Source organism: Pongo pygmaeus, chromosome 19 (assembly GCF_028885625.2).
Source record: "Pongo pygmaeus isolate AG05252 chromosome 19, NHGRI_mPonPyg2-v2.0_pri, whole genome shotgun sequence".
NCBI classification, from domain to species: domain Eukaryota; kingdom Metazoa; phylum Chordata; class Mammalia; order Primates; family Hominidae; genus Pongo; species Pongo pygmaeus.
Window position 1 is genome coordinate 14062612 of NC_072392.2, and position 22086 is coordinate 14084697.

Genomic DNA, 22086 nt, shown 5'->3' on the forward strand with positions numbered 1-22086 from the left:
TTAGCTAACTGCTCTCCTTGCAGATGAAGCAGAGGCAGGTTCTCCCACGAAGAACTGAGCAGCACGCTTCATTGTGCTTCAGTGACTGAGGCAAGCACAGTTACTAAGAGGTATAACCTTTTAGAAATTAATTAGAAAGAGTCATTGAGAAAGTAATTGGCGGTGGGGGTGATTGGGAAGATGTTGGCCAAAGGATACAACATTTCAGTTAGACCGGAGGAATAAGTTTAAAGATTTACTGTACAACATGGTGACTACAATGAATAACCAGGCATTGTGTGCTTGAAAATTGCTAAAAGAGTAGATTTTAAGTGTTCTCACCACAAATATAAATACACGAGCTAATGCATACATTAGTTAGCTTGGTTTAGCCATTCCACAATGTATGTGTGTTTCAAAACATCATGCTGTAGTGTACACCATAAATATATACAATTTTATTTGTCAACTTAAAAAATAAGAAATAAAGGCTGGGCATGGTGGCTCATGCCTGTAATCCCAGCAGTTTGGGAGGCTCAGGCGGGCAGATCACTTGAGGTTGGTAGTTCGAGACCAGCCTGGCCAACATGGTGAAACTCCGTCTCTACTAAAAATACAAAAAAATTAGCCGAGTGTGGTGGCGGGCACCTGTAATCCTAGCTACTCAGGAGGCTGAGGCAGGAGAATCACTTGAACCCGGGAGATAGAGGTTGTAGTAAGCTGAGATTGCACCACTGCACTCCAGCTGGGCAACACAGCGAGACTCCATCTCAATAAAATAAAATAAAATAAAATAAGAAAAAAGAAATTAATTGACCTCTTTAAAAATATATAACTCTTTTGTTTCTGAGCTGGAAGGCATCTCTGAGTTCACAGAGACCCCAAACCAAACAGGAACACATGTTGACATTTATCCACAGTGTTCCTTGATCTCAGGCTCTGTGACTTTTTCTATTCCGCACACACCATCCAGGAGAATCACATTTCCAAATGGCTACGCAGAGCCTCGCCCCCTTGGCACCCCTACCGCACCTCATGCACTCTGTAGGTCAAACCACCCTGAGAAGCAGCTGCTCAGTCTCCCTATCTTTCCTAGCATCCTTGCTTCCCATCTGTTTTCTATTTCTTTGATAAATGGATGACCACTTAGGCTGAAACGCTAAATGACACCCACTGATAAGAGCTAAATGATCACCTGATTTGTGTCTACAGAATTTAACCCAAATAAATGGTTGGTTAGTAGGGGAATTTAAAAAAAAAACACATCTGTACAGGCCAAGGTTGGTGAAATTTGGAGCAAAGAGATATGCGTTTACCCTTTATACTGAGAAAACATCACCTCACAGTATAAATAATGTCCAGGTGCAGCTTTTACTCTCAAAAGGCACTCATTTGCTGATTATTGACCTCAGCCAATGTGTAACTCATATTTATCAGTCAATCAGGAAATGTTAATACTCTGGTTAACTTTGTCTTTCTATACTTTGATTTTCTACTCTAGACAAAGAAGCAGTAACAGTAATAAAATAGCAGTGACCAAGTACCTGCTAGATCCAAAGAGTGGTATTTGTTGGTACTTTAATTACACCATAGGTTTAATTTAGTTGTTCTATAAATTACATTCTATAATTATATACAGATGAAGCTCAGAAAAGTTAAGTGGCCTAAAATCAATTAACTAGCAAATAGTAATGGTAGAGCCTGATTCAGTTTAGATCTACCTGACTCCCTAATCTTTTGCTTAATTCTTTCTCATTCCACAATTTACAATAAGATGTCAGGGTCTAAAGCTTTTAACTTGAACTCCACATCTGCTGGCTTTAGTACCATCTAACAGTCGCCATGGGAGAGTGTAGGGATTATAAAGAAAATAAGATTGGTCATGAGTTGATAATTGCTGAAGCAATTATGCCGGCCTGTTGCACCTACTCAAATTAGGACAGTGAGGGGGGAGTCATTATACTAATCTCTCTGCCTCTGTATTTGAAATTTTCCATAATAAACAGAGGCTGGTAGAAACTTTTATATGTTCCATAAAGACATTCAATAGTTACAAATGGCTCAGCACCTAGCCAGGACATTAGGAAGTCCCCGCCTCAACCCAACTGGCCCACAAACACAAACACACACACAGAGTTACACAGTTTGAGACACCTTGTAACATAAACAATGCAGATATCAATTTGTCATGAAGATGCAAAACAGAACTCTACAGATTTCAGCATTTCCAACATGTCAGCATGTGTGAATCACAGCATTCATCTCCATTCACTGTCTTATGTTCCTTTTCATTTGCTCAAGCCCAGCCAAGTCAAACCGGGGATCACCAGTGGGGAGAACTGCAAATGTTTGCAAACGGTGAGCAAATTAGGAGAAAATCCTAGATTTACAGAGACATGAATTATTTTGTGCAGATATAAATAAACATTGTTCTCAGCTTAGGTTCTGTCAACACCTCAGTGCTCCGTGCAAATTCATCCAAAGATAAATGAGTTAGTGTTACTCATACCTGATGAGCTCCAAAAACCACCTGAAGGGGCACACGCTGTACTTTGCTCAGTTTGTTTGCAAAACTCAGCCCTTGGAATACAAAGCTACCACAAAATATGCGGCCAACTCTGAAACGTGTGTGTTTTCAGGCAGCCATAGGGCAAAACAGCCATTTGCTTTTGTTGATCCATGCCTCAGATCTTGGCAGTGGTTATTCCAGGAATCCCACACTTTTTTCCTCCACCCGCTCCAGTTTTTAATCAAGTAAGATATGCTGATGGTGTAACATTTGTGAAAATACAATAAAAAAGATTTAAAATTGCCTTATTTCTACTATGTAGAGGTAACTACTGTGAATTTTAAATAGATGCTTCTAGAATTTTTAACGCATGTATAAACTCTTCAAAATCAAAATAGAATCATACTGTATATAACTTGCTTTGTTTATTCAAATATAGCCTATGTACATTTTAATGCCTATAAACAACATCTATAACAATATTTACAACATTTCCACATATGGATATAAAACAATTTATTCAATCAAAACATATGGTGTTATTGAATATTTACTAAGAATGACTGTTGAACATTTAGGTTGTTTTTCAAATTTTTGCTTCTGAAACTGAGCTTGGATGAATATTTTAATAGATAATTATTTCTACAAATGTATTATTATTTCCTTAGGATAAATTTTACAAGTAGAATGCATGGAGATGAACATTTTGAGACCTCTAATACAAATGACCTTTCAGAAAGAGTATACAGATTTACACGCCTCATCATCATCATCCTGCACCCTAACAGTGCTGAGTGATTATTTCTTATCTTTGCTGATTCAACAGGTAGAAGACTATATTATTTTATTGGAATTTGTACTTCTCTTATTACTAATGATATTTAAATTTTTATTGTGTTTATTGAAAGTATAACTACATTTCTGTTCATGTAATGTTGTGTGTTTATTATTTATCTCTAAGACTGTTTACATTTTAATGGCGAATATCCATTTGTTTGTCATATAGAATACAATTTCTTTCCTCAATTTTTTTTTTAAGAGACAGGGTTTCACTATTTTGCCCAGGCTTTCTCAAACCCCTGGGCTCAAGCGATCCTGCCTCCTCAGCTTCTCCTGTAGCTGGGACTGCAGGCACACACCACCATGCCCAGCTCTTTCCTCATTTTTGATTGCTCTTTAATTTGATTTGTTATTTGGGACATGGAATTTTTACGTTAAAAAATGCATGCATTTTTATCTTCATGAATTCTCTGACTTAAATCATGCTTAGACTGTCTTTCCAAAATCTATATTTTCTCCTATTAACTCATTTAAAAATTTTAATGGACCGGAAATAAATTTTGGAGTAGGGCATAAGGTATGGACATAACATTTTTCTTCCTAAGCAATGGTTCTGAGGTCCCTCCGTTGTTTTTCATATAAGCACTTTTTTTCAACACTGATTTAACATGCCAGTAGTATATGCACCATTCTTATATATTTGTTGGTCTGTTCTTACACTTTTCATTCTGTTCCAATGGTCTTGTTATCCATTCTTGAGCAAGTACCACCAAGTTATTTTAGCTATCGAAGCTTTGCAGTAAATTTAATATATTAGTGGAGAACCTTGCCTTATCCCATTTTATTTTCTAATTTTTCTTGGCTATACTTGTTCATTTGTTCTTCCTAGAAAACTCTGGAATCATTTTATTACTTACTGTGTCTGGGATCATGTCACAGCAACAGATTATATTGGAGAGAATTAACATCGTTACAATATTACCTCTCCTAATACAGAAACATGATATACCTTTCATTTTATTCAAATATTTTATGTTCCTGGAGCAGAGGTGCACTCACTGTATATTCCATAGCTCACCTACATAGATGCCCTTGCGTTGCAGTTACACTGGGGCTATGTGATTAGTTCTAACCAGTGGGCTGTGAGTATAAAACGCATTTGCCACTTATGGTCAGAAGGAATCAAGAGTGAGTCCCTCACACTATTCTCCAAGGTTGGTAACCACCGAGGCCACATATTAAGAATGGTGAAGCTGCAAAGTGAAAGCCTCTTGGATCTCTGAGTTTCCACTTGAAGGATGGCAATCTTGAAGGCACTCAGCCTGCATCAGACTTGAAGTGAGTGGGAAATAAACCTCTTGTTTGTGTTAAGACATTGAGATTTGGGGACTTATTTGTTACCATAAAGTAGTCCCTTAGTAAAGGTTGCAAATTGCTTATTCAATTTATTTCCAAATATGGATATTTCTGTTGTTATTGTGACAGGGAAGTTTTTCAATAGTTCTAAGTAACTATTGCTAATATGAGAAGAGCACTTTTGAATATAGAAATGATATATCTCTGCACTTATTTCCTTCCATTTATGGTAGAAATTCTGTGACAAATAAAGAACACGTCGATTCCTCAGATTGGTCCTCTTCTTTTGAAGTATTGAATTTTTTGTGTTTGCCTATCTTGCCTGCATGGGGAAAAGGGGGAGGATCTATGTTTGTCACACTGGGAGTGTTGGGGTAAGTTCCTTCAAAGATTAAGTCTTATCTTTCTAGCTCAGATGGAGGGATAGGGAGATTTAAATAATATAGTGACATAGGCTTTGTGGTAGGCAGAATAATGGCCCCTCAAAGATGTCCACATCCTAATCCCAGGAACCAGTGAATGTGTTAGGCTAAATGGCACAGGGGAATTAAGCTTGCAGATGGAATTAATATTGCTAATCATCCAACCTCAAAATAGAGAGATTATCCTGGATTATCCAGCTGGGCCCAGTGTAATCAGAAGGGTCCTTAAATGTAAAAGAAGGCGGAAGATGAGTCAGTGTCAGCGTGATGCAGCCGGAGATGGATTTGATTACTGGCTTTGAAGAGGGAAGGGGCTGCAAACCGAGGAATGCATGTGAGAGCCTTCAAAACTGGAAAAGACAAGCAAATGAGTTCTTCCCTAGAGCCTCCAGAAGGAACAAAGCCCTGCCAATACCTTGATTTTTAGCTCCGTGAGACTCATTTAGGACTTCTGACCACCAGAACTGTAAGATAATATATTTGTGTTGTTTCAAGCACCAAGTTTGTGGTGCTTATTATAGGAGCAATAGGAACCAAATACTAGCTTTGAGTCAGATCTAGATTCAATGCTCAAATCCATCAATCATTAATTATCTGAAATAAAACACCTTTTGAAAAACCATTCTAAACCTTTGTTTCACTGCATATCAAATGTGTACAATAATATCTACTTCAGAGTAGATATTGGTAATGCTGGTAATAATAACAGTGGCAATATCATCAATAATAGTGGCTGCATTTGCTGAATGCTAAATTCTGGTTACAGAGCCAAGTAATCTACATACTGGGTATAACATTCTTAGCTCATAACTTTTCCACTAACACACCAACACTCAAAAACAAACCCTTGATCTACGTACTATTATTGTCTCCATTTAAAGATGCATTGAGGCACAGAGGTTAAATATCTTGCCAATAGTTAAAGACCTAGTACATACAGGAGCTTGTATTTAAATGGCAGAGTTCAGAGCCCATGCTCTTAAATGGAGGCCATCATGCTTTGATTTGCCATAGTATTACCCTATACCAGATAGGAGGCCCATTTGCCTAGGAGGTCAGGGAGGGAGCAGATACATGGGGTAGGAATGTCACTCCTCTGCCTGAGATATTCTATTCCTGTTTGTAGTTCTAGCTCAGTTAGCTAGAGCTCTAGGGCAATGTTTCAGAGCAATTCTCCCCAACAACCACCCACTCCTTTAGTTTTAAGGCAGTTTTGCAACTGCCCTGCTTTATTCAGCCTGGGAATTAATTCCAAGCGTAAAATGCAATTGAATTCTTCAAGTAGCTTCTGTGTTGGTTCCAGATGCACTTACCCCCAGATTTTAACTGTCCTCTTGCTCCAAGTTTGGGGAGGGAGGTATTGGTTAAATTTTGCTTAGTGGCCCTTCTTCTTTCTCCCTAGATGAGTCTCACCTTATATGTCATGAATCACAAATCAATGGACCATTTTCCCAATCTAACCTCATCTATACTCTAATTTGCAGAAATTCTTAGAAATTATAGCCAAGTGGACGCTACCTGGTTTCAAATGCAGAGGGTTTTGTTTTGTTTTGTTTTTTGTTTGTTTGTTTGTTTTTAAATATAGAGACTTTGGGAGGGAGAACTGATTAAATGTGTGGGTTCAAACCATTATTTTCAATAAGTGGTCCTTTCATAGATCTTTCCAAGAGAATTTGGAAAACACTAAGTGGAAACCCAGATGTCTGTTGAGGGAAATGGTTATCTTCTCTGGACCTTCCGCCACCCCCCGTATGTGGAAGGGAATAGTACTGCAAGGATTGATTTTCCCACTGAAACTTTCCTTAGAAAATGGAAATGATTAGAGTCAGTTTCAAATAACATTTTTCACTCAGTTGCATAAATCAGAGTGCTAGCCAGAGCTCATTTTCAGATCATGTTCTTTTTGTGTTCCTGTCAGTTCCTGGTTTTCAAACACCCATTCATAGAAGAGATCTTATCTATGGAAAAAGTTCTTCACTACTCTGGGGCAAAATATTAAAGGATATTTTTTCATAAAGCTAAATTATACTATTTAAATAGCCATCAGCTTATGTATCTTTTAAATTTTTTTGGCATTAAAATAATCTGTCTTTTATGAAATGATTCTAACACTAGATGGTAGTTTGATGTGTTTTAAACACACTTACAACATTAAAAGCTGGCAATACTATGTTGGTTTCAAAATTATTTTTGACGTTTTTTTCTGGTCTATATAATTCCAAACCCTATGAACCACTGGAATGTATCTTTGAATAGTTTTTCAACAAGTGGAATATTTTCTGAGCCCTTGCATTTTTGAGAATGCCCGCCTGTCTTACTGAAAGACAAATTGCTGGTTATAACATTCTTAGGTCATAACTTTTCCCTCCTCAAAAATGGTGGAGCCGTTTGGCATCTAACTGTTGCAGAGGAAACATCTGAAACCAACCCAAAGTTTTGTTCTCCTGTAAATAAATTTTTACTGAATAGTTGAAAGATTTCTTTCATTTATTACACTTTCTCCCTTTCTCAAGGCATTGTACACATTTTCACCAACCACACGCCACTGAGATGGAATATGTGGTGGCTGATGGCCAAGCAGCTAGATTCTAGCATCTCCTAAGTTAAAATCGAGTTTCCATACTTTACTAGCCACTGTATCCTGGGGCAAAGTTATGGGTTGAATTGTATCTACCCAAAAGATATGTTGATGTTCTAACCCCCCGTATCTGTGAATGTCATTTTGTTTTTGGTTTTTTTTTGTTTTTTTTTTTTTCAGAGAGGGTCTCACTCTATCACCTAGGCTGGAGTGCAGTGGTGGGATCATGGCTCACTGCAGCCTCTATCTCCTGGGCTCAAGGGACGCTCCAGCCCCAACCTCCCAAGTAGAAGGGACTACTGGCACTCACAATAATGCCCAGCTAATATTAAAAATTTTTTGTAGAGATAGAGTCTCACTATGTTACCCAGGCTGGTCTCAAACCCCTGAGTTCAGGGAATCCTCCCACCTCGGCCTCCCAAAGTGCTGAGATTGCAGGTGTGAGCCACACACCTGGTCTGAATGTGATCTTAGTTGGAAATAAGGTGTACTCAAATTAAGGTGAGGTTATTAGGGTGGACCCTAATCTAATAAGACCGGTGTCCTTTTAAGAAGAGAGAAATTTGGATACAGACACCTAGGGAGGAGAATGCCATGGGAAGACAGACATAAGGAAAGACAGCCATGCGAAGATGGAGGCAGAGACTTGAGTTTTGCTGCCACAAGTCAAAGAATGCCAGGGGCTACCAGAAGCTGGAAGAGGTAAGAAAGGATTCTTGCTGGAGGTTTCTGAGGAAGCATGGCCCCTCAGACACTTCTAGCCTGGTAAGAGTGAGACAATAGGCATATGTTGTTTACAGTTACCCAGTACATTACAGCAGCCCCAGGAAACTAAAGCAACTGATTTCTCAAACACTTTGGGCTTCAATGACTTCACGAAACGTAGATGATAATGTGTTTAAGGTTGTGAGATTATAAGATTGTTGAGAAGATTAAATGTGATTAAATGAGACAAGATATATAAATTCTGGCACATTCTAGCTAATAAATAAAATGGGTTGTTTGTTGTCATCATCCTCAACACCACCACTACCATCACACCACCCCCTTCCTTGGATAGTCCTCTCTCCTGGAAACACTTTTTCTATACTCTTGAAATTTTTATACAAAGCTTCTGTGATTTTTATAACACAATAAAGTCATTTTTTTAAAACTGTGGATTCTCAGGCCCACCACCAAAAATCTTTGATTCAGTGGGTCTTGGTGGAATGGGTATTGTTTGAAGGTATCCAGATATGAACTCTCATTAAGTATTGAAAGTGCAATGTCATTTAAGTGTAGACCTCACATTAGTATTCCTGTTCTATAAATATGGAAACTGAAATAAAAGAAAATTGAACCAAGTCAGAAAACGTAAACTTGAGTAACTTTTTAAAGGTGAACTTCAATAACGTCACCAGTTTGATGAAATGAGTCTAGGCCCTAAACTTCCAGATAACGAGGCATTGTAATACCTCAACAATACCTCCATAACACATAAAATATGGGAGATGGTCCAATAGGAGGATTAAGAACATGTGTTTTGGAATCAGAAAGGTTTAAATTCTAGCTGCAGCACTTACTTTCTAGCTATGAGAATTTGGGGAAGTTATTTAACCTTTTAAGATCTTAGCCTTTCTTTTCTTTTTTCTTTTTTTTTTGAGATGGAGTCTTGCCTTGTCGCCCAGGCTGGTAGTGCAGTGGCGCTATCTCAGCTCGCTGCAAGCTCTGCCTCCTGGGTTCACGCCATTCTCTTGCCTCAGCCTCCCGAGTAGCTGGGATTACAGGCGCCCACCACCACGCCCGGCTAATTTTTTGTATTTTTAGTAGAGACGGGGTTTCACCGTGTTAACCAGGATGGTCTCAATCTCCTGACCTCGTGATCCGCCCACCTTGGCCTCCCAAAGTGCTGGGATTGATTACAGGCATGAGCCACCGCGCTCAGCCCAGGTCTTAGCTTTTCATCTGAACATGGGAATACCATGTATCTGGGTTCTTGTGAAAAAGTGAATGAGATGTCATGATTAAGCATTATTAGTATTATTGTTAGCACAGTAAGTGCTAAGTAAATAGTGCATTTTTGCAACATACATTGACATTTATTTCAAAAAAAGAAATCAGCAGTTTCATCTGCTATTGATTGTCTTAAAAGTACAAATGCCTTTGGTAGGCCGAGGTGGGCGGATCACGAGGTCAGGAGATCGAGACCATCCTGGCTAACATAGTGAAACCCCGTCTCTACTAAAGATACAAAAAATTAGCCAGGCGTGATGGCAGGCGCCTGTTGTCCCAGTTACTCAGGAGGCTGAGGCAGGAGAATGGTGTGAACCCGGGAGGCGGAGCTTGCAGTGAGCTGAGATTGAGCCACCGCACTCCAGCCTGGGCGACAGAGCGAGACTCAGTCTCGGGAAAAAAAAAAAAGGTACAAATGCGGGGAGAAAGAAGGATCATAGATTAGAAACAGTGGCTGATTTTAGAAAAGAATGCTCTCCATGCTTTCCCTTCCTAGTGGCTTGTTAATGATTATTGTTCTGATAATAACTTACCTGGGATTCTACTTATTAATATGCCCTTAGCGATTCTGCTTGTACCATGTTATTCTCTATTTTTATAATATTGATTATAAAAATTGACAGGCCATTTGACTGACAGGTCATATTGACTGACAAGTCATCTACTAGAACACATAAAACTCATTTTTAAGAGTACCTCATAGCTAAGAGAAAATGTATCTGTGAGAATGTTCTGACTGGTTATGATTTCCTCAATCAGTAGTGCCCAATAAGGTTAGTTTCCTGCTATGCTTACATTTAACCATATTCTTCATGAAGCTCTAAGATGTCAAGAAGGGATTAAGGCAAGAAATGCTCTCCTTGGTGTGGGAAATCATTCTGACCTCATCAGAGGAGTTGGACACACAGCAAATGGCAAGAAACAAGGCAGGAAACAAAATCTGCACAAAATTTCTTTTATTTTTGCATTATTTAAACCACTGTGGATTTAAGTCATATTAGAAACAGCCACCATATTCAAATCTGTTTTTTGTTAAATGTGATATCCTTTTTGGATAGCTGACATGATTCTAGTTGTCTCTCCATGTCACCTGTCCTCAGCAAGCTTTGATGTCAGGTTGCTCACTCCTTGCCTCACTCACTGAATGCATCATCCAGGATGCAATGAACAGACAACTAAACAGTAGCTTAAGCATCATAATACGCTTGTAGCCATCAGTCTGCAGACAGATGTTCCTGACTTGGTGTAGCGGCTCAACAATTTCCTCAAGAAGCTGGGCTCTATTTTTTTCTGCTTTTCCTTCCTTGGCATGTCTACTTATCCTCATGCTTGTCACCTCATCATTGCGAGATAGCTGCCTCAGTTCCAGCAATTACATCCACAGTCTTGCCTCCTGAGTAGAAAAGAAAAGAGGCAGAAAGAGCACCTCCCTTTGCATGCCCAGTTCTTTCAATGGTAAACAAAATTATCCAATTATCCACCAAAACCTTACCAGCCAGTCTCTCCTTATATCTCTTTGGCCAGAACTGAGAAACATAGCCATCACTGGCTGTAAGAAGCTCTGGAAATGTGACCGAGAGTACTCTGATAAACTTAAAGCAATTATGATTCATCTCCTGGCATATTGCTTCCCTTAACAAAATCAAGGTCTGTTTATTTAAAAGGGAGAACACTACAGCAGTGAATAGAATTTGTTATAGTGCATTTCCCTCCTGCTTTTTCCTTTTTCTGAGTCCAGTACTACACTTTTCAGTTTTGGTATCCCAAAACTCATGCATGGAATCAAGCCCTGGGGAGTAAAGATGGAAAAGGGTGGCTGGCAGGTTTTAGCTGAGGTGTAATGTCTGATTGAAGTGATCTTGGACTAGCATCCTAGCCTGATGTTATCAGTCACTTCAGAGGAACTATTAAGAGATCTTAGGAACTGATTTAAGTTACTCAATCTCAGAGGTGACTGACTGTAAACTGTAATCTGTACACTTAGAGTGGAACATCTACTCAGATAACTCCCATCAGTTATCTGCCCTGGCTCCAAAGCTACCCTTCCATATTGTGCCGAGAGCTGGCAGACTGCAAGCCACATTGCTGCAAACTACAATCTCTGCCAATGAGGCCTTAGTAATGCTACAAGACTGGGCCAAGGAGGACTTGCTCCTACTATTGCTTCCTGTCCGCCTGCAATTCCTATGAGCACCACTCCAAAGCTTCTAGAATTCCCAGCAGCAGCTGAGCCCCATTTGCAGCTTTCCCAACACAAGAACCAGCTCAATCAGCTCCTGCTCAGTGACAAGAGCACCAGGGGTGCAGTGCCCCTCCTTAACAGCCTGAGTTTCCACTCCTCTAAGTTTCTAAGTTGTAATAATTCCAACTTCTTCTTTTTGTTTCCCCAGCCACAGAGGTGGTAGCTGCTTCTTAGTTACCAACACCCTAACTTTATTTTTGCCCTTTGGATTACCTAGTTAACAACTTTACAGCACATTAACCTCTCTTTAGGTTAAATTCTTTCAAGTAATTGGTGTGATTTCTGTCTCCTGACTGGACCCTAGCTAATTCAGCAGTGTTATGTCATGAAGAGAGAGGGTCAAATGAAGAAATCTTAAAACACCCTATGTTTCCCCACACTGGGGTTACTTACTGTAGTTGCAGGACCTTCACAAAGCCTCCAATGGAAGACAAGGCCAGAGAGAGGCCATTGTTTATTACCACATGAAGGTTCTGGCCCCATACGCTTATGTGGAAGCCCTAACTTTGGTGAGTAGGGTTAGATCTGGTGGGTCTGACAAGGAGGGGCCTGAGCACCCTCCTTTTCCCCGGGCCTCTTTCAAAGCAGAAGACCCATCTCAAGCAAGAGACATATTCAGACTCGTCTTGTCATCACCTTTCCAATGTGATGGGACCAGGGGAAGAACTATCAAGGATGATGGGTAGGGGCGGGAGTTTATTTTGAGAGAGAAAAACCGAAAGGCCAGGAAAATCAAGAGACTGACTCCAAAGAGAGGATGTCAAGTGAAAACCCAGACGTTCATCCCTTTTCATCATCTCTCCAAAAGCCTGACTCTCAGGAGCATGCTCATTAATATCCTTGTTCTTAACCTATCCATATTACCATTCCTTTCTGGGGATGAGGGGCACCCTTATCCTAGAGAACTCTAAGTAGAGTCTGGTGAACAAATTTTGAGATGCTAGCATGGTGAACAAGAACAAGGTAAGTTGGTCTTTAGGAATATTTCCATGAAGTAAGGAAGTTCCCATTTTCCATATCACAGATCTTGTGTCTGACAAATTGGGACCAATTGTCTAGCTCATGGTACCCTCATTCCTAAATAGCATAGGAAGCACATAAAAATTCTTATTTACTTTTAAATTTTGCTTTCTCTAGATTCACCAAATTGCTTCATTTTGATGAATAAACTTCATCAAATTGCTTTATTACAATAAATTTTTGAATATTATGACCCCTAAATTTTCCTTTTGAAAACACATATCTAAAAAACTATTAACATTTTTTCATCATTGCTTGCTTATTAAAGCATATGGAGAGTCATTTAACAGCAACAGCTATCGCTTTTGACCTGACTATGAGCTAGGCACATTAGCTCATTAACTTTACTATTAATCTATATTCACATTAATGGTATATTGTTTGAATTAAGCAGTACCACAGGGGGCAGAAAACCCAAACACCATGTTAACAAGTTAGAAGTTTATTTGTCTCTCATGAAACCAGTCCAGGACTGATACAGCAGTTCCACGAGCAGTAGAGACCCAAGCTCCGCCTATTTTATTGCTCTGCTGTCTTCAACATGTGGCTGGTATCTCATTACTAAGGACTCTTGGAACTTAAACACATTGCCTACGCTTGCATCCTACTGTTGAGAATCAGTTACAAAGTCACATCCAGCTGCAAGGGAGGCTGGGAAATGCCTTTATTCTGGACAGTTACATCTTCCACTCTACATGAGGAGGGAAGAGCTATTGGTAGATGATGACCAGTCTGTCCAACACAAGGACCTTTGATCTCCTTGAGTAGCTCTTCCTGACTAATTTAAAAACAGGTTTATTGGTAGATAATCCACATTCTATACAATTTGCCTATTTAAAGTGTACAATTAAATGATTTTTAACATATTCAGAGTTGTGCAACTATCACTAAAATCAATTTTAGAACATTTTCATCGTCCTCCATCCTAAATAAACCCTCTACCCATTAGCAGCCACTTCTCTTTTACCTCTACCCACTTTCCCAGCCATAGGTAACCACTAACCTATTTTCTGTCTCTATGGATTTGACTACTTTGGACATTTCATATAAATGAAACCATCCAATATGTGGTCTTTGGTGACCGGCTTCTTATACTTGGTATGTTTTTGTGGTTCATACATATCATGGCATGTATTGGTACTTTATTTTCATTTTATGGCCAAATATTCTACTGTACGGATATACAACATTTTATTTATACATCAATCAGTTGATGGACACTTGGGTTGTAGCCACTTTTTGGCAATTATGAATAATACTGCTATGAATATTCATATACAAATTTTTGTGTGGATGTATGCTTTTATTTGTCTTGAGTCTATTCCTGGGAGAGAAACCGCTGGATTATACAGGTCCATGTTTAACTTATTAAGGAACAGCTAAACTGTTTTCTAAAGTGACTACATCATTTTATATCCCCATCAGCAATCTATGAGGGTTCCAGTTTCTCCATATCCTCATCAACACTTGTTATTATTTGACTCTCTGATTACAGCCATTGAAGTGGATGTGAAATGATATCTCATTGTAGGTTTGCTTTGCATTTCCCTAATGACTAATGATGTTAAGGTTTTTTTTCCCCCATGCTTCTTGGCATTTGTAAGTCTGCTTGGGAGAAAGTTTATTCAAATCATTTGCCTATCCTTAGGTTTTGAAATCTATTGTTTTCAAATACATAGTTCTGTGTCAACTGGTTACATCCTGCATACTAGGTTGGGATTTTTTTCTCCTTTTAGCACCTAGAGAAAGCTGGGTCTTTATCTATTGTGGGAAATTCAGCAAGGCTTAGAAAAAGTTAGCATTTACTTCCAAGTCATGTGATATGGTATAAATTGCAGATTTTATTCAGTACATGTGACTTTCTGAGAAGAAATCCTATTTGAAAGCAAAGGAGCAGCCAACCTACAGGACAAGATGGAACTAGAGTATAGGTTAGTTTCCATTTTCTAGGTTCTCAAGCTTTCTAAATATTAATTTTAAGAAACAAGGTACAAAGCTTTACGAACACTATTTAAAAATATATAAGTAGGCTGAGCACAGTGGCTCACGCCTATAATCACAGCACTTTGAAAGGCTGAGGCAGAAGGATAGCTTAAGCCCAAGAGTTCAAGATCAGCTTCAGCAACACAGTGAGACCCCTGTCTCTACAAAAATTTTAAAACTTAGCCAGGCATGCTGGTATGTGCTTATAGTCCCAGTTACTTAGGAGGCTGAAGCAGGAGGATTAACTGAGCCTGGGAGGTTGAGGCTGCAGTGAGCTATGATCACACCACTGCACTCCCACACAGGTGACAGAGTGAGACCCTGTCTCAAAAAAAAAAAAAAAAACCACATACACACAAAAAAGAAAAAAACGTAAGTGGTAATGACCACATTAACACACAATTGAATGATATAACTCAACTTTCTGTAATTATGGAATAATATATATAATGCTTTTAGCTAAAAATAATGCTTTCAATTATTTACGTCTATTTACTATTTTAGTTAAAAAAATAATGCTTTTGATTCCTTATATCTCTTTCCACAAGTGATACTGAACATAGCTTCTGAAATACATTTTGCTTGAAATGTGAAATTCAAAGTCGAATAAATACTATATCTAATTATGGAGCCCTACACTATTTCATTAATGAAGATGCTACAGGTAGACTGAGGGACAAAAAAAAAGACAATATAATGAAATGGAAAAAATGCTGACTTGGATGTCTAGAGTCAATGTTCTGTCACAGAGTAAATCACTTAACCTCTCTGGACCTGGGTTTAAAAATCTAGAAATGAAAAGGTAGAGAGCTATGTGGATTTCTGAGGCCTATCTCTAAAAGTCCTATTTCCCGTTTTAATGGTATTTCATAAAATGGGTAGTGTTCAAACTGTTTGGAAAGCTGTGGGTCAAACAGTTGTGATACTCTTTCAGTTACTTATCCAAAATCTATTCCCCGCTTCTTCCTTGGTTTAACATTAATTCGATTTGAGGCAGCAATATGGCTAGGTCCACAGTGATGAATTGAGACTGGCATAACGTAATCATTGCAACCCTGTTTTCAGCTTTCCTTGCTTCCCTTGCAGCTACTCATTGCCAAGTCAATGTATATGGCCATGGAACCCTCTTCATTCCAGAAGTATCTCCAAAGGATTACTTTTCTGGAGAGTATGATGGCCTAGGTTAACTTTACTATAAATAGTAGCTAGATAAGTGCATTTCCTGGCCAGTAAAGCCAGAATGTGTTATCTCTCAGGCATTTCTTCCATAAAACATTTACTCTAATTTTTTTTTTTTTTTTGGGACAGAGTCTTGCTTTGTCACCCAGGCTGGAGTGCAGGGGTGTGATCTCACCTTACTGCAACCTCTGCCTCCCGGGTTCAAGCAATTCTCCTGCCTCAGCCTCCAAAGTAGCTGGGATTACAGGCGCCCACCACCAAGGCCAGCTAAGTTTTGTATTTTCAGTAGAGACAGGGTTTCACCATGTTGGCCAGGATGGTCTCGAACCCCTGATCTCAGGTGATCTGCCCATCTTGGCCTCCCAAAGTGCTGGGATTACAGGCATGAGCCACCACGCCTGGCCTCTAATTTCTACAAATAAATAAAAACCTACGCATTCATTTGTGTACCTGACCTTACCTTGTGCCCATTTTTGGAAAAAAATTTAAAACAAAGGAAGTATCTGTTGGTCAAGAAGGTGCATGTCTATTAAACCCCTTGCCTATCATAAGCCTAGAGAACTTGGGAGTTAGTGAAATATAACATTCATGTTAATCAACCTTTTAGACATGGTTGTGTTGTGAAGTAAAAGCTGGAATCCAGTATTCTCAGTTCTGTGTATCATTATCACCAGTGGTGCTTTAAAGAGAAAATTACAGGTCTCTCTACATCTATCATACACCTCTTCAGATTCAATAGGTCTAGAGGTGGCTTAGACATCTATAATTTTTTAAAGTCCTACATTTGATTCTGATAGGCTGCCAAGGTGAAAAACACTAAGTTTTATAAATCACAGAAGCTATGACTCTTCAAGATGCTTAGGTGAGTAAGGCCTTATGGCATGGTGAAAATAACACTCTCACAGGTTTCAGGGACTCAGGTCTTGGTTCTGGCACTCAACAACTAGGTGACTTTGAGTGGATTACTTAAAACTCTTTGGGCCTTAATGTGCCAGACTTAGAGAGGATAACTTTTGCGCCAGGTTTAAACAACAAGTGTTTATAAAAGCACATGGAAAATTATAAAGAGTTCAAAAACTTTTAACATAGTACTTAATGCTATTTTCCTCTTTATGGAGTGTCCTTTCCCTTTCTTTTATGCTGTAAAAATCTTTTTTTTTTTTTTTACTTTAAGTTCTAGGGTACATGGGCACAACGTGCAGGTTTGTTATGTATGTATACATGTGCCATGTTGGTGTGCTGTACCCATTAACTCGTCATTTACATTAGGTATATCTCCTAATGCTATCCCTCCCCCCTCCCCCCATCCCTCGACAGGCTCCCGTGTGTGATGTTCCCCTTCCTGTGTCCAAGTGTTCTCATTGTGTGTGCTGTAAAAATCTTACTGTTCCTTCCAGAGCACTAAGTTTAGATCTCTGAAGCCTTCCTTAAACCAACTGCACAGAAATGTTACCTCATCAGGGTTTCTGCAGCACTTTGTATACTACCCCTATCACACTGACAGTGACAATCGACAACCTCTTGTCCCCTCATTGGTCTAGTGTAAGCTCCTACAGAATCGGGCCAGGGGGGTGTCTTAATCTCTTCAGAGTCCCCTGTGCCTAGCAATGTTAGTTGAGGTGAACCAAAACGGCTATCCTCTCATCATTGAAAACACAGAAAGAAATTGCCTTTTTAGAACCCAATTACCTATTTTTTGTCTTCTTTTTCAAAAGCAGAATCCTTTATTCAATCTACTTTTTATTTGTGGATCCCCAATCTGAAAAGAAGATTTAGGGGTTGGAGAATGCTGAGATCTGCCCCGGTAATCACAACACTTATGATAACACAGGTAATAATCAATTAGTGCCTGTACCTAGTAGGTGCCTGTCTACCCATGACACACAGTTATCTAATTCTCTCAACCACTTATAAAAGATGTACTATTATTACCTCATTGTATTGCTAGACAACTGAGGTTCAGAGGACTTAGGTAATTTGCTCAAAGTCACAAGGCCAGAACTAGAATATGGATTTCACTCCAGAGCACCAAATCTGAACCTCTACATGCAATCTGGAGATATCTGGATGACTCTTCCTGTAGTGTGGCTCAGAAACAAGTAACCCGGAGTTCCTCTGGGCTCCCATTTGATAGAGACTATGGTAAAGTGTAATTGATCAGACGTGGAGGTGGAAGCATCGCCACGAGAACCATTTCCTCATGATGCTCCTGTCACTGGGAAGTGTCCTAATTTTAACTTTATTTTTATTAAAAAATTTTTTTTTGGAGACAGGGTCTCACTGTGTCGCCCAGGCTGCAGTGCAGTGGCCCAATCACTGCAGCCTCGACCTCCCAGGCTCGAGCTATCCTCCCGCCTCAGCCTCCTGAGTAGCTGAGACCACAGGCACGTGCCACCACACCTGGCTAATTTTACATTTTTTGTAGAGGCGGGGTCTCGCTTTGTTGCCCAGGCTGGTCTCGAGCTCCCAGGATCAAGCGATCCTCCCGCCTCGGTCTCCCTGAACACTGGGATTGCAGGTGTAAGCCACAGCGCCTGGCCGCTGTAACTTTAAATTGCCCGGGAGGACTCTGCAGCCCAGCCCTGCCCACCTCACCCGGTCACGGCAGGATGCCTGTCAACTTCTGGGAGCTGCAACGGCGGGCCGGCCAGTCGTCCGCGCGCGGCTTTTTCTTCAGGACAACTGAGGCACACCGTGCTTTGCGGTTCCCGGAAGTCCTTCAGGCCTCAGACCTGTCAGCCCGGCACACTCCAGCCGGTCCATTCCGATCACCTCCAGCCACCACGCTCTCCTTTCGGAGCCCGCCCGCCGGAAGTGACGGCCCGGAACTACTCTCACAGGGGGGCGGGGAAGGAAGATGGCGGCGCCCAGCGTCCCGTGAGGAGAGAGGACACGGGGATCCCGGAGAGCGGCCCCAGACTCGTTAATTATGGCCGCATCTCCGCACACTCTCTCCTCACGCCTCCTGACAGGTACTGTACCCGCCCTGGGCACGACCTTGGGGGAAATTCTTCTCTTATTGCCACGTGCGAGGCCGTGGTTCCGGCTGGCTGCAACCTTGGGGAGCCCTTGGCGAGGTTAGCCCGCCACCGGCCAACCAGAGGGGGAAATGACCTCTGGAGTAGCTTGGAGTGAAGAGGCCACGGAGCTAGGGTACAGTCTTGCACTGTGGCTTTGGTGGTCCACACCGCCTCCTCCATCCGACTTCTGCGGAAGAGCGGTGTCTTCGTGCTTCTTTAGGTTTTCAGATGGCGGAAGCTGGAGGGGAGGGCAGAGCAGGGTAGAACCTTGGGGTTCCACAGTCCTCCTTATCAGAGCCTCAGCTTCTAGCCACTGGCTTGCAATGACAAGGAAAGTACTTTGCTTCCACTCAGAAGCCTTGTTCCAATATAAAGGGTCATGATGACAACGGTGATGATAATGGCAGTTGCAGACAGCGGACTGTAGTCCCCATCAGACTTTTTTTCTTTGTACCGCCAGAGTGGTCTTTAATATCCTTTCACTCGAAGGAACTAGTGACAAACGTATATTGGAGCTGGAATGTTCTTCCTTGACTCTTTGTAATGGCTCATCTCAAATGTCACCTTTTCAGAGAGGCTTTTATAGAGACCACCCTATATAAACTAGGGCCCCCTACCTCTTTCTTTTCACATCATTCCGTTTATTTCTTTCATTATGGTTAGCACAGTCTATACTTGTTTATTTATATACTTGTTTATTATTTGTTTTTCCCAACTAGAATATAAACCTTGTGATGGCAGGGACAGTGTCCATCTCTGGTTTACCTCTGTGTTTCCAGTGCCCAGAACAGTACTTAGTGTACATTGTTTGCTCCCAATAGTTATTTGTGGATGGATGCAGTTTGTCCCCATGGAGATATTAAAGGGGACGTTGGGAATTGTCTTGCCCCCAGTATTTTAGATGATTAACTAATGGTAGTGTTAGGAATGTGATGCCGGTGGTGCATATTAGAGGCCAGATAAGAGAAAAGCCAGGGACTGCCTTTTGATCACATCCCAGAAAGTTTTTTCAGTTGTCACCTACCACACACAAGCTCTCTGCACCATCTGGTGATGTTGACACTGTGACTCCATGAAATTGCATTCTTCGTTCTTTTTCCTAGTTATTTTATGGTTCTCTTCTGGTCTGTGTGATCCCAGGGCAATTCATTTGACTTTTCTGGAATTGAGTTAACTCATCTATAAAATGACGTAATTGAAGTAGGTGATCTCAAAGGTCCTGTTTGGTTTGTAAAGTGGAGAGGTAGAACAGATGAAACAGGATTGGCTAGGGTCTGGTAATTGTTGAAGCTTGGGGATAAGTAATGGGGGTTCATGGTACTCTTCTGCTTTTACACATGGCTGTGATTTTCCATAATGAAAAGTTGTTGTTTGTTGTTTTTTAAAGTCCTGTGATTCTTTTTTGAATCACTTCTTTGTTACCTTCTACCATCCCTGACTGTGAATGTTCTTTGATCCTGATCCTGGGCACTCATTCTCAGAGAACTCATCCTTTTCTAGTGCTTGAAATATCTCCTCTGTATGGAGGTTTTTCCAGCATGCATCCTTCAGATTAGCTGTTTTTCTGCCTTTCCATTCTATATTGTCGGCTATAGGACAATTCTGCTTGACTACTGTGAATTCCCCAGTTCCAGTAGGTGGACTGCATATGGCCCACATGGTTTGTTGCTGCATCTGTCTTTGCAGTGGTGGTATGGAAGGAATTAATAGACAGCTTACTCCCTGAAGCTGTGAACATAATTGCCAAAAACTCTGCTAGTAAGTGGTCTGTATAACTTCCTGTGATCTACTTGGAAGATCTACTAAGAGAGCTTGATGGGCAAGCAGCACGGTGGGACGAGGTGGCAGAGAAGGTAAACTGGGACAGTGTTAGTGATCAAGGAGTATCATGCCTGATTTTGCTTCTAAAAGTTCTAAGTATTTTATAGCCATTTAAAAACTGTCATCACTGGCTGGGCACAGTGGCTTACACCTGTAATCCCAGAACTTTGGGAGGCCAAGGCAGGTGGATCACTTGAGGTCAGGAGTTCAAGACCAGCCTGGCCAACATGGTGAAATGCCCTCTCTACTAAAAATACAAAAAAAAAAAAAAATTAGCCAAGTGCAATGGCATGCGCCTGAAATCCCAGTTACTCAGGAGGCTGAGGCAGGGGAATAGCTTGAACCCAGGAGGCAGAGGTTGTAGTGAGCCAAGATCATGCCACTGCACTCCAGCCTGGGTGACAGAGTGAGACTCCATCTCAAAAAAATAAAAAATAAAAATAAAAAATGTCAGCATTTTTTAGCTACTTGTCTCCTTACCTAATTTTAAACAGCCTAAAATCAGGAGCCAGTATTGATGGTGAATAATAGATATGGTCTTATGCTTCCAGAATTTTAATGTATCTGTTATAATCTTTGTGTATCTTCAAACTTAAATTTGTTTACACAAGGCTGAAATGTCTTTCAGTTTCTAGGCATCGATTCATAGAAATGTGACATGTTTCAACTAAATGAAATGTCAGTTTCCTAGCTGTTTTTTCTTCTTACTACCATTCTATAAAATCTCAGTTTGACCCACTTAATCTTTTTTTTTTCTTTTTTGAGATGGAGTTTTACTCTTGTTGTCCAGGCTGGAGTGCAATGGCGCAATCTCAGCTCAATGCAACCTCCGCCTCCCGGGTTCAAGCAATTCTCCTGCCTCAGCCTCCTGAGAAGCTGGGATTACAGGCGCATGCACCACCATGGCTGGCTAAGTTTTGTATTTTTAGTAGAGACAGGGTTTCACCATGTTGGCCAGGATGGTCTGGAACTCCTGACCTCAGGTGATCTGCCCACCTTGGCCTCCCAAGTAGCTGGAATTACAGGCAAGCGCCGCTATGCCTGATTAATTTTTTGTGTTTAGTACAGATGGGATTTCATCATGTTGGTCAGGCTGGTCTCGAACTCCTGACCTCAGGTAATCCACCCACTTAATCATGAGAGTTATTTTCCAAGGTGGTTCCAAGGCAAACACATTTTCATGTTTATGGAAAACAAGCATGTCA

At 40.6% G+C, this 22086-nt stretch overlaps 1 protein-coding gene and 1 long non-coding RNA gene across 3 annotated transcripts in view; one reads left to right on the forward strand and one right to left on the reverse strand.

The window, feature by feature from the left end:
* LOC129016867 (uncharacterized) overlaps positions 1-18856 on the reverse strand; it is a 55429-nt gene extending 36573 nt beyond the window's left edge. The window contains exon 1 of one of the 2 annotated variants that reach the window (XR_008494969.2): positions 18636-18856. This is a non-coding gene — a long non-coding RNA (uncharacterized LOC129016867). The remainder of the gene's footprint in view (positions 1-18635) is intronic. The other variant, XR_010124572.1, reaches the window with a different exon arrangement.
* LOC129016866 (protoheme IX farnesyltransferase, mitochondrial) overlaps positions 18647-22086 on the forward strand; it is a 140311-nt gene continuing 136871 nt past the window's right edge. Inside the window, exon 1 of the mRNA XM_054456629.2 lies at positions 18647-19012. Coding sequence (XP_054312604.1) covers positions 18970-19012 — 43 coding nt within the window. The 5' untranslated portion in view covers positions 18647-18969. The remainder of the gene's footprint in view (positions 19013-22086) is intronic.